Source organism: Sinohyriopsis cumingii, chromosome 11, assembly GCF_028554795.1.
Source record: "Sinohyriopsis cumingii isolate HCF-2022 chromosome 11, ASM2855479v2, whole genome shotgun sequence".
Taxonomy (NCBI): domain Eukaryota; kingdom Metazoa; phylum Mollusca; class Bivalvia; order Unionida; family Unionidae; genus Sinohyriopsis; species Sinohyriopsis cumingii.
This window is the reverse complement of record NC_142971.1, coordinates 59586291-59600938: the sequence shown is the minus strand read 5'-3', so window position 1 is coordinate 59600938 and position 14648 is coordinate 59586291. Positions and strand designations below refer to the sequence as shown.

The 14648-nt window shown below is 36.6% G+C and overlaps 1 protein-coding gene across 2 annotated transcripts in view; it reads right to left on the bottom strand.

The window, feature by feature from the left end:
- LOC149788527 (scavenger receptor cysteine-rich domain-containing protein DMBT1-like) overlaps window positions 1-14648 on the bottom strand; it is a 122656-nt gene that overhangs the window by 80913 nt on the left and 27095 nt on the right. For both annotated transcript variants that reach the window (XM_089974541.1, XM_089974542.1), the window contains exons 6-7: window positions 7046-7196; window positions 2999-3189 (exon numbers count right to left, since the gene is read on the bottom strand). In XM_089974541.1, coding sequence (XP_089830667.1) covers window positions 2999-3189; window positions 7046-7196 — 342 coding nt within the window. The remainder of the gene's footprint in view (window positions 1-2998; window positions 3190-7045; window positions 7197-14648) is intronic.

Genomic DNA, 14648 nt, shown 5'->3' with positions numbered 1-14648 from the left:
TGAGCATGACACGCTTTATCAATAGCGTTTATTGGATATTCACCAGGTCTTGGTTGATCTTGATTATCAAGTCTGATATCAAGTCTGGTTCCAGGGCCACAGTAATTATATCCTGGGAGATGTTTTTCTCCTGTGTATTTAGCCCACGAAGTCCCGGGTAACTTTGTTAATTTTGCTGCAATATCACCTCCTCGTTGTTTTTTTTAATACTATTTGGCTGTGCGGGAATAAATTTAAATTTCTTTGTACCACATCGTTCACACTTACCTGTAACTGCTGATCTGTTATTTTTTGTTGTAATAGTTGTTAGTGCACTTGTTGGGGTACGCGCCCTGCATTTCACACAATATAAATCCATATTATTTATTGTATTTCTATAACATGAATGTAATTGATTTCCCAGCGACAAGAAAACAAGAGCCGGTCAAGCATCATGCAGCGCTGCCAAATTCTGTCCGTATGATTATCATAGGTCCATCTGGAAGTGGTAAGACGCAACTGTTATTTAATTTGATAATGAGATGGCTCAGGTGGGATAAGTTGTACCTGATTGCTTCGTCTGTAGATGACCAGCGGTGCTATGATGTACTTAAGGATTTTAATGAAAATGCAAAATCGTTAAACGGAGACGATGTCGTTGAATTTATCACTGATATCGATGAAGCGCCAAGTATTGATGATATTGATAGGTTTATTAACAATTTAGTCGTATACGATGATGTAATGCTGGACAAACAGGCAAACCCTGCTCAGATATTTTCCAGAGGTAGACATAAAAACACAGATGTGATTTATGTAACCCAGCGGTATACACAAATTCCTAAAGTGATCAGGGATAATTGTAATATTCTTGCTGTGTTTAACGGAGTTGACACCCACTCGTTACGAAATATTCATCAGACCTGGTGTAGCGGTGATATGGACATAAATAAATTTAGAAATTTATTTAGTCAGGCTCAGTTAACCCCGCATGGATTTATAACAATAAACTTACATGACCCTCGAGCACGAAACCGAGTAGGGCCTGATACAATTTTTGGATAATGGCTGAACAGCCTCAAACTTGGCATCGACGCGATCGCTGACTTTTCCTGCGATTTTTCGCGATAGGATGAGTTAATTAGAGTTTATTAAGTTCGTTGACAGGGTTGTGTAATCGCGATTTTTTTTTTGCGATTTTCGAGGAAGGCTTATTTTGCGAAACGGAGAGTGAACCAATTATAGGCTGTTCACCCCCTCTGCTGCTCGTACTGTGCGTCAAGAATTGATGTCAGTCGTATTGTGCGTAAAGAAGTGATGTCATTCGTATTGAGTCAAGAAGTGATGTCAATCGTAATGTGCGTCAACATTTTGTGTCAGTCGTACTGTGCGTCGAGAAGTGATGTTAGTCGTACCGTGCGTCAAGAAGTGATCTCAGTCGTACCGTGCGTCAAGAAGTGATGTCAGTCGTATTGTGCGTCAAGAAGTGATGTCAACTGTATTGTGCGTCAGCTGGCTACAGGTCGCTACTGACGAACACAATATGTCTAGCTAGTAGTAACTATCATCAGAGGGCTCTATTCCGTCTCACGCATACTACCAGCAAGTATTGTAGGTGAGTCTCTAGATAGCAGCCACTAAAACAGAGGCTTCTATTCCCTCTCACACATACTACCAGCAAGTATTGTAAGTGATTTCCTGATAGCAGATAGTATCACCTTATGGTTCCGTTCCTTCTCGTTCACGCTAACGGCAAGTATTGTCGGTAATTTCTACATAGCAGTAATTAACAACAGGGAGCTGTTACCGCTCATGCGTGGAGCTGCAAGTGTTGTCAAACTGAATGATCCAGCTTTCACGAGACTCTCGCCTCATGTCGTTTGGATTAAAATATATCTACCTACAAAGATTATTTAAATTCATCCAGCTAGCGGTCTTGTTATGAGTCGGGCCGAATTACAACTGATAACCATATCTTGAAAACAAAAACCTACTATTTGAATGAACCACTCTTTACCTTTGGTTGGTGGCTTGGCTAATTCATATGGTTTTGTGTGTATTTAATTTGCATTGTTTGTTTGTTAGGTTTTTTATTTTCATTATATACCATGGATAATTGTATGTTGGACTTGACCTTGTCCAAAATCAAGTTCATTTTCAACATGACCTGAATCATTGCTTTTGGTTTTGTAAGCATGTTTATCTCAATCCGAGTCTAGAACTTTGGAAATTCCCCATGAAATGCCAGGTTCACAAAGTGCTCTTCAAAAATAAAAATATCGGAAATACAGACTTGAATTTTTAGTGAAATTTTAATTAAGGATATATTCTTGGATTTTATTAACGTGATCCAGTTAAAGAATGTTGGCACATTGCTAATACACAAGCCACCACAGATTCTGCTGTGGAATGTTGAATGGTATAAAATAAAAGCAACGCGTAAATCCCCACCATTAATATCAGCAATATGCATATCACATGATCAGAAGAGAAAGGGTGTCAGTCCTGTTTGTTTCGGAAAACGTGGATAGAGCCAAGATTGTGTGGTTCTGTGATAAGTACATTTTGACCACATCACAGTATTATGAAAATTGGCGCAATAGCTTACGTAATCAGGGCCAGAGTGTGGGGAAAGGCGGGGGGGGGGGGGGTCACAGTCAATTCGCATTTTGACCATCGTTTTATTCTTGCGCAGATTTATTGGGTATTATGCACATCTTGAGTAAATAGAGACAGACTTTTGTGCCCTTTAAAGGATAGTCATGGCCCTTTTGAAACATTGGACCCCCTTCCCCCAAAACTTGACCTGATCCGGACCTGTTGATAAAGGATTAATATAGTGATATCATGTACAAAGAGCGGATTTTACATTATTACATTATTACACTTATAGGATTAATATAGTGATATCATGTACACAGAGCGGATTTTACATTATTACATTATTACACTTACAGGATTAATATAGTGATATCATGTACACAGAGCGGATTTTACATTATTACATTATTACACTTACTTCTATCAGTTGACGTTAAAAGTGGTTCACATATTACACCAGCGTCTTCCTCGTGTCCACAGTTATTGTCACCCGGCTTGAAATGCCCACATTCCACCAAAGACCTCTCCGTACCTTGACATTGCAAATCATCCAGAAGGATGCTTCCCACACCCGTACCATAAACTCCCTTAGGAGTTGTTCTACCGCCACTGGTAAACATTAGACACAAAGATCAATAATAATAATAATAATAACCAGCAGCAGCAATGGTGATTTTTTTAATCACTCGGTGTATGAGGTAGGTTTGACAAGTTGTTCATGTCATTTTCATTTAGTCTGAATATACCTCCCCGTTGTTTTTCTTGTACCCCCTACCGATTTCAATAGCGGAAGTCTTTAATGTGATAAAAAGTGCACAAAACTTAGTCAATTCATTCATTGATTTATAATTTCTAACCTGAACTTGACCAGATGCCCCTAACACAGGCATTGTCTGTGCCTTTCATGATTAACTATCTTTCCATACTAACACGTCGCCATGTTGCGTACACTATGGTCGAGTTGATTTCTTCAGACAACATTGTGACGAAGTTCATCATATTTAGTCACTGCCGCATTTCCGTAAATTACCGTAATGTTGAGAGTTTTAGAGTTATATACCTTTGCAGACATGTACATAAAAATTACACCGCTTGTTAAATCTACACGAAAGGCAACATTGTAGTTGTCATTCTTTCCATTGCTTGATTCGACATTGTAAATATCGGAAGCAGACGGCATAGTATATTCCTTCTATGTGCATACATGTGCAGTCGTGGTCACACCCTTTCGCTGAAAATGGACCTGTCCAGGAACTGAAAATGACTGGCGAACAGGGTCGTCTTTTACACTGAAAACTTCCGTTTGGATTGAAACGTGCAGACGATAACGGTATTAGGGTCCCACCTGGGCACATTCAGGTTTGAAATTATAAATCAATAAATGAACTAAGTACTGAGCATCTTTTATCTCATTTATGCTTTTCGTTTTTTAAATCGGTAGGGGTGTTAAAACGAACGGTAAGGTATATTCAGACTTTTAGTCATGAATTGTTGTCTCAGATTTCTTTGTTTAAGATACATTTAAATCAAAATAAAGGTATGCTGTAGAAAAAGTTTTTAATTATTCCAACAGGAAACGAAGATGAAATTAAATTTTTGATGAATACTAAGATTCAACGACTCATTCGTGATGACACACCAGAGAAAAGAATGGAACATATTAGCAAGATTGCTTGCTTCGACAGCTATGAATTTAATCCAAGATTGTTTCCCTCTAAATGAGATCAATCCAATCGCATATGAAATTAATCCAATTACGTATGAAATTTTAATACAATTACGTATGATATTAATCCAATTACGTATGAAATTAATCCAATAACGTATGCAGTTCGGCTCAGAGAAAACGTTTGCCATATTATCATCATTGGGAGTTGCAAGACTTACTTGTCCATGTCCTCATTATAGGTGGCAGGGATAGTTTCGTAACTTATCTTTAGGCGATGATATGACATTTTCATATATCATTGTTTAATATTTTGGATATTTTGTGAATTACGTGTTTGAGGTGTGGGTTGGTCTTGAAATTAATATGAGACATGTACACCTTCTATAGTTATTTTGCACTATACATACAGTGAAATACCAATAATCGGATATGAAGAAAAACTAGGAAACCGCACCAGTAGACTTGTGGGTTAAAGAGAAGTAGAATATCTATTTTAAAAAAGGCTTGGATGACAACTATTTTGAATGGCATCAAGCTGTTTAGTACACGATGTTTTCCAGAATTATCACCTTGGCAAAGGGCATGTATTTGTCCTGTGAGCACCAATTGGTGTCAAAAAATGACCTTCGGACGTGAAACATTCCGGTATAAATTTGGGGTTAAGGTGCATAACATATTTTGCTATGAACTGACTTTGACCTCTTCTCAGGTCAAGTGAGTAATAATCTTATGCTTTGTTTTAATATCGCTATTCCAAAATATGAACCTTTTTACACTTCTCCACTACACTGCTTACACATTTACTAAAGAACACAGGTACAAGCTTGATACTTGATGGGTCAAAACTTTCACAACATTATGTACTAATACTTGGCTCCTAATATATATGAAGTCCCCTGACAATATAAGGTAAAATTATTTTGACAGAATGTAATTTTTTAAAATGTTATATAAAACTATCATAAAAATGTTGGTAAGCTAAACTTTACCTATAACAGTCCTATAAGGTACTTCTGAAGGGTGAAAATCTGGATCTTTAAAAGTCCTGTAGGGTACATCTTAAGGGTGAAAATCTGGATCTTTAAAAGTCATGTAGGGTACATCTTAAGGGTGAAAATCTGGATCTTTAAAAGTCCTGTAAGGGACATCTTAAGGGTGAAAATCTGGATCTTTAAAAGTCCTGTAGGGTACATTCCAAGTGGGACGTCTGTATATGTAAAAGTCATGTAAGGTACATTCTAAGAGGGAATGTCTGCATCTATAATGTTCTATAAGGTACATCCCTATGGCGAATGTGTGTATCTATAAAAAAAATCATGTAAGGTATATCTCCAGGGCGAATGTCTGTATCTGTAATTGTCCTACAAGGTACGTACCAATGGGGACACGTCTGTATCTATACGAGTCTTATAAGGTACATCTCAAGTGGGAATGTTTGTATCTGTAAAAATCATGTAAGGTACATTCTAAGAGTGAATGTCTGTATATGTAAAAATCCTGCAATGTATATATCAAGGGGGAATGTCTGTATATATAAAAAGCATGTAAGGTACATTCTAAGAGTGAATGTCTGCATACGTAAAAACCCTGCAATGTATATATCAAGGGGGAATGTGTGTATATATAAAAATCATGTAAGGTACATCTCAAGGAGGAATGTCTGTATCTATAAAAATCCTGCAAGGTACATCTCAAGAGGGAATGTCTGTATATCTAATTGTCCTAGAAGATACATCCCAATTGGGACACGTCTGTATCTATTCGAATCTTATAAGGTACACCCCAGTTGGGACACGTCTGTATCTATTCGAGTCCTATAAGGTACACTCCAAAAGGGACACGTCTGTATCTAGTCTTATAAGGTAGACCCCAATTGGGAGACGTCTGTATTTATACGATTCTTATAAGGTACACCCCAATGGGGACACGTCTGTATCTATACGAGTCTTATAAGGTACACCCCATGGGGACACGTCTGTATCTATACGAGTCTTATAAGGTACACTCCAATGGGGACACGTCTATATCTATACGAGTCTTATAAGGTAGACCCCAATGGGGACACGTCTGTATCTATACGAGTCTTATAAGGTACAACCCAAGGGATAATGTCTGTATGTAGAATGGTCCTATAAAATTCATCCCAAGGGGTAGTCTGTATCTCTAATAGTCCTAAATGGTACATCCTACGTGGGAATGTCTGTGTTTATAAAAGTCCTGAAAGGCACATCCAAAGGGGGGAATATATGTATATTATTATAGAATCTTTAAAAGTCTTTAAAGGTTTACCCCACAAGGAAAGGATGGGGGAACGTATTTTTATATTTGAGCTCCTTTTCAATTCTATCCTTAGGTTTCCTTTTCTCTTTGTGGATTCTATTGCAATTATGTAATGATGGACGAGATTTACAAACAGTTCGTTGGAAATTTGAATTTACTAGAAAGGACTTACTCTTGCGACTTGCTGTAGGGAAATATCTTTGCAGTTGGCCCCACAATACTCATAGTTTGTCTCCATAGCAATAATCGGTCAGCAGTCTTGATCAACAGACCATTTTCTCTCTCAGCAAAGGGAGCTTACCCATATCAGGTTACACTTATGTGTCACTTGTATGAAAATGTTTAAATTTCCATTGGCTAATTTTTCACAGAGACACTCGACAAAGAGCTGATCTTATACAAAGCCAGTTAAATCTGACAATCAGATTCTTTAATTCAATACCAAGATACTTTCTACCAACGGTTTTGGAACAAGTCCTTAGAGAGACTGGTGTTACTACTCGTGGCATAGATTACCTGAAACCTAGCATTCTGCACACCACGGCTGCATCACGATCATCCCAGTCGTCATCGCACACTGTACCCCACCCTAAGTCCTCACGGCCGGAGTAGTACACTTCAACCCTGCCATCGGTCTCAGTCTGCCCGCCTACCAGCCGAACTTGAACTGTAAGAGTTTTATGAGTTTTTTTTTTAAATCACTTCGTTTATTGCCCTTTTTAAGGTGACAAATGAATTTATCGGGTAATAAAACGTCTGTTCATTAGTAGTATGGTGAGCCACTTGAGGTATCTAGCGGAATCCATTATTAAGTACGTAAAAAGGTTCTAGAACTAAGCGGAAGTAGTTTTATGAGCTAACTGGATGTCAAATCAGAATTATACGGGCGCCCGCAGGTTTACAAGTGGAGGCCAGTATGGGGTCAAACAAGAATTTAATGTGTGACCAATTTATGGGGTCAAACTTAAATTTAAAACTGGAAACATTTATAGGGTCAAACAACGTGTGGGGTAAAATGGAATTTTACATGGGAAAAATTGATGGGGTGAAAGCGAAAAAGTTTGACCAATACGATACATGCACTATCCAACACGTCGTGTGTAGTGACCGAAACCCAGTCATCTACTAGCCAAGCCCCACGTTATACCATCAACACACAGTGTTGTAACCTCGATTTTTATATGAAGCATTATATGTACCTCATATTATGTTGGGGATGTCAGCAAATTTGCTTTTACTGTACTGGGGTCATAAATTGTTTCAGTGGAAGGAACCAACTCGCAGTTATACTAATATGGATGTGAATAAAATTAAAAATATCCAGAAAAAAGTAATCCCACCCCAATAAATTGGCCTGGGCTAAAAGTAGCATTAAAATGTTTAAGACTATAACGAATTTGGTGGAGACTAAATAAAATCCGGAAAATCGTATTAAAATGGTTGAGACTAAAGGACTACTGACATTTCCATACAGTACCGGACTTTAACGAAGACTATTAAATATCCAGAAAATGGTTTTTAAAACATTGGCCTGGACAAAGTTGTATTAAACTTCCGAAACTGTCACGAACTTTAACAAAGACCATAATTCCGATAAAAATGTATTTAAAAACTTATTTTATATAGATTAAAAGTGATATTAAAATTCCTAAACTCAAAGGTTTTAAAGCACAATATCCCCAAAAATGTAAAAAAAAAAAGTTTGGCCTGGTTTAAAAGTAATTATGAAATTCATAAACAAATACAGAATTCAACGAATATTAAAAAGAAAATTCTAAAAGATGGAAAAACTTGTAAATCAAATTTTTCCACATACACCAAAAAAACCCAATGGAAATGTACAATTTACATTCTTTTTCCAAATAAAAGATTTTAGCGAAAGAAACATCAAAGTAACCACTGAAGATGAATGATATAGCTAGCCCCATTCCTCTTCATTTACAAATACGAAAACACTAAAATGAACGTACGTGCAAGGTTGAAGCGTTGTGTAGTACGACTATACATTAAGTGACATAACACATCCTTATTTTGCCATCGATGCACACTACGTTTCTGTGCCAAAGAAAACAGATAGCCATAATGTTCACCTCTTTGTCCGTTTTGAAAACTTTGACATTCGGGTACAGGCAAGTGTTAATCATACGGATGGGATTTCTGGTTTGTACTTTGATTTCAAATCCTGTAGGGGCTGAGGTGGTCAAAGACGGTACAGGATGAGATTCTACAAATTCGGATTCTTTCACCATTATTATCATTGGTGGCATGGCAAACAGGTTGAATTCGGACTTGAAACACTCGCAGGAATATCTGTGCATCATTTTTCTTTTTGCTTGGTAACCCGATAGGTCTAATTCTCTGACAGCAGTTCTTCTTTAATTATTCTTTTTCAGATCGTGTCTACGAGATCTAAAGGGATGTCAAACACCTCTTTCTATTTTGTTCTTGCTTTCGCGTAGAGAAGTAAGTAATGTTTTGTGCAGAAATGTGGAGTGAATTTATAGTGGTGTCTCTGCGCCCCAGGAGGTGTGTGTGTGTGTGTGTGTGTGTGTGTGTGATTTGGATTTTCAACGTAGCTTTAACAATTTTTCAGCCATATCGCTACGATGTCTGCAATGTGGAAGTTTATAGTGATGTCTAACACTGACGCAGACATGTAGTATGATGTCCCACCCAGTCACATAATCCTGACACAAGGCCGACCAGTCCTAACACTAACCTCTTAATGCTGAGCGCCAAGCGAAGCAGCTGTTGCTCCAGGAGGTCTTTTCCTATATGTATCAACACATTTTCCGTGTTTCAAGGCTTCTTTTTGTTGGTCGATGAGTACGTTTTGGAAAGAATTTGCGTCAAAGCTGCTTCTTTGAAAATATGCAATCCGCTAAGCTTATTTATCTCCCAAACCGTGTCTTCCGTTCTCGAGCGACTTCTCGACACATATTATTCACTGGAGATTTTTTTCGAAAGTGTAGTTCCACGGCTGCTCTTTCTTTGCAAATACATTATTTTGTCCAAGATCTCTTTTTTAAACAAATATTCACACTGTCAAAATACGATTTACTGAGACGAAAATAACGACGATCTACAAATGCATTCTCCTTCATATTAAATGCTGCTACGGCAGAATCCACTTTGAAAGGTATGGTTCTCAGACACTAAACAGCTGAATTTCTTTACAAGTTGTACTCAACGAGATCAAAACATACAAATATCCAATTTAGTTCTCCTTTCAATTTGATATGGTTGCGAAAATACTTGTATAATCTATTGTTGTTTTGTCCAAGATAGAATTCACCCGTGATGGCCATACGCTTTGGAAAGAAAGAAAAAAACGTTGCCAATTAAAATTACTTGAGATATTACTGGACTCTGAAGTCACAGGGCAAGTGGGAACCATCAGTAACCACATAATTGCGTCCGACGAATATGCAGAGGATATTTATTGTAGGACTTTGATTTCACTCTAAGCCATGGCAGCGATAAAAGACAGTTCTGTTTGAGAATTGTGTGAACGAAAATGTACTCGGGTTCTGTTGCCACGAACGTGGTTATTCCAGAGTGAATTCTTTTAGCCTTACTTATTTCAAAACACTGTTATGTTTTCCCAATGCAGCACTCGCAAAGTTCCTGCAACGAGAAACCCGATTGCCTCGAGTTTTCTGGCCGTGGATTGTCGCTACATCAGGGTACGTGCAGAATAAGTTTTCATTCTCTTATCAAAATGCAAAAAAATTATATCAGGAATGTGTAAGAAAGCCAGTTCACGTGCGCTAATGCGTAATATATAACTGTGTCTCATGTACTACACGGCTCAGTCATTATATTTGAAGCTGTTTTTGATGGGGAGTAATAGACCTCTGCGGGCGTTTCCTAAAACCCGGATGCTGGGGTAGGTGGTGACGTTGACACGGAGGACAATATTGATTAACTTGCAGTGAGGGACCAACGGGTTTGTAGGGAATCAGGGGCCCTTGATGGATCCTTCGCGGCAAGGAGAGGCGGACTGTGCGTGGCGGCTCCTTAACCATTGGATGAGACTTGTGGAACAGGAAGTGCGTGGTGATCTATAACTGGCCGCCTCCAGGTACATATGTTCCGTTTTTAATCGATATTATTCAATATCACTATATGAATGAAATCAATAATTTGATATCGCTATATGAATGAAATCAATAGCTTAATATCACTATGATACAAATCAATAATTTGTTACATATATTTGATTTAATTTATATTTGATTTAAGTATTGTTTGCTTTGATTTGATTGTGGATTTTGGAGTCTTTATTTTCATTACATGTCAATATAATGTAATTTTGTTTACTAGGAATTTGATATTTTCCAGAAAATTCAGTTTGACTTGAGTTTTAACTTAGATACATAATAATAGAAACACTTGTTTCTATTTTTGACATAGTTCCTGGCCTTGATTGAGGGTCAAGTAAACAACTTTTTCTAGGAGTAAAATGATTGGTTCTTATCAAGGACATACAGGAGCTATGTGACATTTACATGTAAACATGATCCGGTCATCCTCTATTTCGCAATATATTTCGCAATTGCATTTCCAAAATTGCGAAATACTTAGTATTAATAGTGATGTTTAGAGAGAGAGATCTCAGAGTCCAGGGGTTTTGAACACTTGATGTCAAGTTTTTTTCTGCTGTTGTGACCAGCATTGAGGATTTTGAGTTTTTGAGATGTATATTCAATTTTCTTTAGACTATTTGGACTCTAGAAGATTAATTCGTTTCTCTGGAAATATTATTGTATTCAGAACTCTTGAATAATGACCTTTCTTGAAAATTGTATTTGGATTTCCAAGACCGGAGGAGTAATTATTATGTTTCTACAAGGAACTGTAGACGTCAAAACAGTACAGGCTACAGCATATGTCATCGCCTTCCATCTTGGATTCTTCATCGGGACTCGAACTTGGAATCATTAGAACATTTAAATATTATGACTTCAAAAATTTTATTCATGGATTAATCTTGTATTATTTTTGGATTTTTCATTTTTACAGTATTTTTCCAGGGAAATAAATTACTTGTTATATTGTTCAAAGTTTGTTGTTTTCACTCATTCTTGTGTTACTGTTTATTCGAGCCTAAACACGTAAAACATTTAATATCACTATATGAATGAAATTAATAATCTGACATCACTATATGAATGAAATCAATAATCTGATATCACTATATGAATGAAATCAATAATTTGATATCACTATATGAGTGAAAATCAATAATTTGATATCACTATATGAGCGAAAATCGATAATGCATACATCTTACATGTTTGATGAAACATACATTATTCATATTTATGTTACAACTCCCATATTTTTACTTTGATTACATTTTGGTGAAAGGATCATACATTATTCATAACTGAATAAATCCTATACTTTAATCATCTAAGTGATGCAAATATACATTGTTCATTTTTGTGTATACATTATAGCGAACACAGCTAACGCCATCTTTTATGCAAAATTTGACAATATTCTAGATATCAGCGGTTTGAGAGAACTGATTCTATACTGTTAGAAATACAAATGCAACACCAACCTATGATCTCCATCTCGGCCGAAGAGAACAACAACAGTCACAGACCAAAAGTGAACAAGACAAAAACACACTCATAATTTCAAGGTAGCCAAAACAAGAACAACTCTTGGTATCCTGATTTGCTCGGAATTTAAAATCCCACAACTGACCAGAAACTTTTGTCGTTGCTGTGAAATCGAGCATCTTAATCAGAAACTGCACGATATATATTGGATAACAAATCGAGAAGAACAGTTGGTATTTTATGTGTAAGAGGCATCAACTCTCGTCTCAGAAAGGATTTTGAAAGAGTCGTGTAAAGACTTGCGTGACCATTTCTTTGCCTCCATTTTACTTCCTTGGAAACGAAATGCTTCGAACGTTATTTGCAAAAGAGTATGGACGTACTTGACAGTTATTTTCAAGCAAAGCGTCAAGTGTGAATTGGTGACTTATCCTTACATGTGAAAACATACATGAGAACTTTATCACCTTTTAACTCAGTTTCTACATGGTTTATTGGAATCCAGTGATAGGTGACCTTCCCACTGACCACAGTATGGAATATTTGGATTCGTATGGATCATATTCTCTGGACGATGATATTATCGGCTTTATGAGGAGAAATTATATCTGTACTCAGTGTGTGATTACAAATACTAGATTGCAACGCGTGTTGACAATATTGTGTGCATTTTCGTCATCAGCACAGTCTTAGATTTCCCTTAGAACCTTGAATGGCTTGTTTTCAGCGTGATTATTGTAGAAACGATTATAAAATAGAAGGGTGGTTTGTGAACATAGTGGCTATTTATTTGCTTTAACACAGAAATTTAGAGTGGCAAATATCCCTCTACTGGATCAGTGGAAGTTTAGTCTAATTCCACCGTGTTGTCATCCTTGTAAATACATTCATATTTAATGTATTGGTGTGCAAATGAAGTGAAAGTGACGAGCGCTTATCCCCTCTCTTCGTTGGTTTTGCTGATGTTTCAGTGATGTATCAAATGTTGTTTTAGAAATAAAATGGGGCTGGCACGTATTCTAGACAGAAAAAATTGTTTAGACATGCTCTTTCACATTCTTACATTAGAAAGTGTAAAAAAAAATTAACATTTCACGCCGTTTGAAGTGACCAAAACTGTCACTGAAAACTGCCTGAAATGTATATTTTTGTGCATATCGTTTAAAATTTTCAAACAAGTATTAAACTTTTAATTTTTTTCCATTTTGTACAATAGTTTGCAATTTTAAAATTTGTCTGGATATTAAGTCTTTGTTAAATTATTATACCTTGTTTGTTATTTTACAGTCATAACAAATGTAACTTTGTCACAGTTTACATACTGATTATTTGTAAAATTCTAGTAATTTGTTTTACATTTGGATATTCTTTGTGATTTCCGCTAAATTCCGTATCAGTTTAGAAATTTTAGTATTAATTTTAGTCTAGGCCACAACAGGTTTTACCTTTTTTCACATGGTTTTCAGTCTCTGCTAAAGTCTGTATGAGCTTTGGGATTTTAGCACTACCTTTGGTCAAGCGAAAGTTTAGACATTTTTGTTGGATAGTTTTCAGTCTCTTTTTAAGTTCGTATGAGCTTTGGAATTTTAGTACCATTATTAGTCTAAAACAATTTATTGGGATATTTTATTACGATTGCTTTTAGTTTCCTCTAAAGTCTCTTACAGCTTCTGATTTTTAGTACTACTCTTAGTCTAGGTCATTAATTTATTATATATTTCCTGGATGTTTTTCAGTCTCTGCTAAAGTCCGAACCGTTTCGGAATTATAGTACCACTTTAAGTCACGTCCATATAAGTGTTATGAGTTGGTTCCCTCGATTGTACACTATATACAAATTTACTGACGCCCCCAACATGAACCGAGGTATATGTAAATCTTTATATATATAAATCTCAGATATATGCATATAGGCCCAAGGCAGATTATCGCTACAAACGGCGTGTTGATGCTATACCATAGGTCTTGGATAGTAATTATATGCATTAGTAACTGCAAACGTCTTGGTAGATAGTATATGCAGGGAACTAGTTATATCACGGCGTGTTGGTGATATAATTTGGAGTTTGGCTGGAAGATAAATGGATATACGTCGCTACACACAGCGTATTGAGTAGCAACTATGTGGTATTGGTCACTATGCACGGCGTGTTGCATAGCAAATATGGGGTATTGGTCTCTTTGCACGGCGTGTTGGATAGCAAATATGGGGTATTGGTCAGTATACACGGCATGTTGGATATTATAAGTGGGGTATTACTTATTATAAACTCAGACCCGATAAATTGTTATATGCCCGTTTAAAACACATTCAATATTTTGACAAAGTAAATGTTGATTCCATAACGTTTTGACCACGTAAATGTTCCTACGTTAAATTCCTGTTTGATCCCATACCTATAAATATGTGAACCTATGGCGACTATATAGTTATAATTTGGCCCCCTATCGACCTTTACAACTACTACCTGGATTTTATCATGATGGAGAGTTTTTTCACAGGATGAATCTGTCTGGTTAGAAATAGTAACACTGTAAGGTGT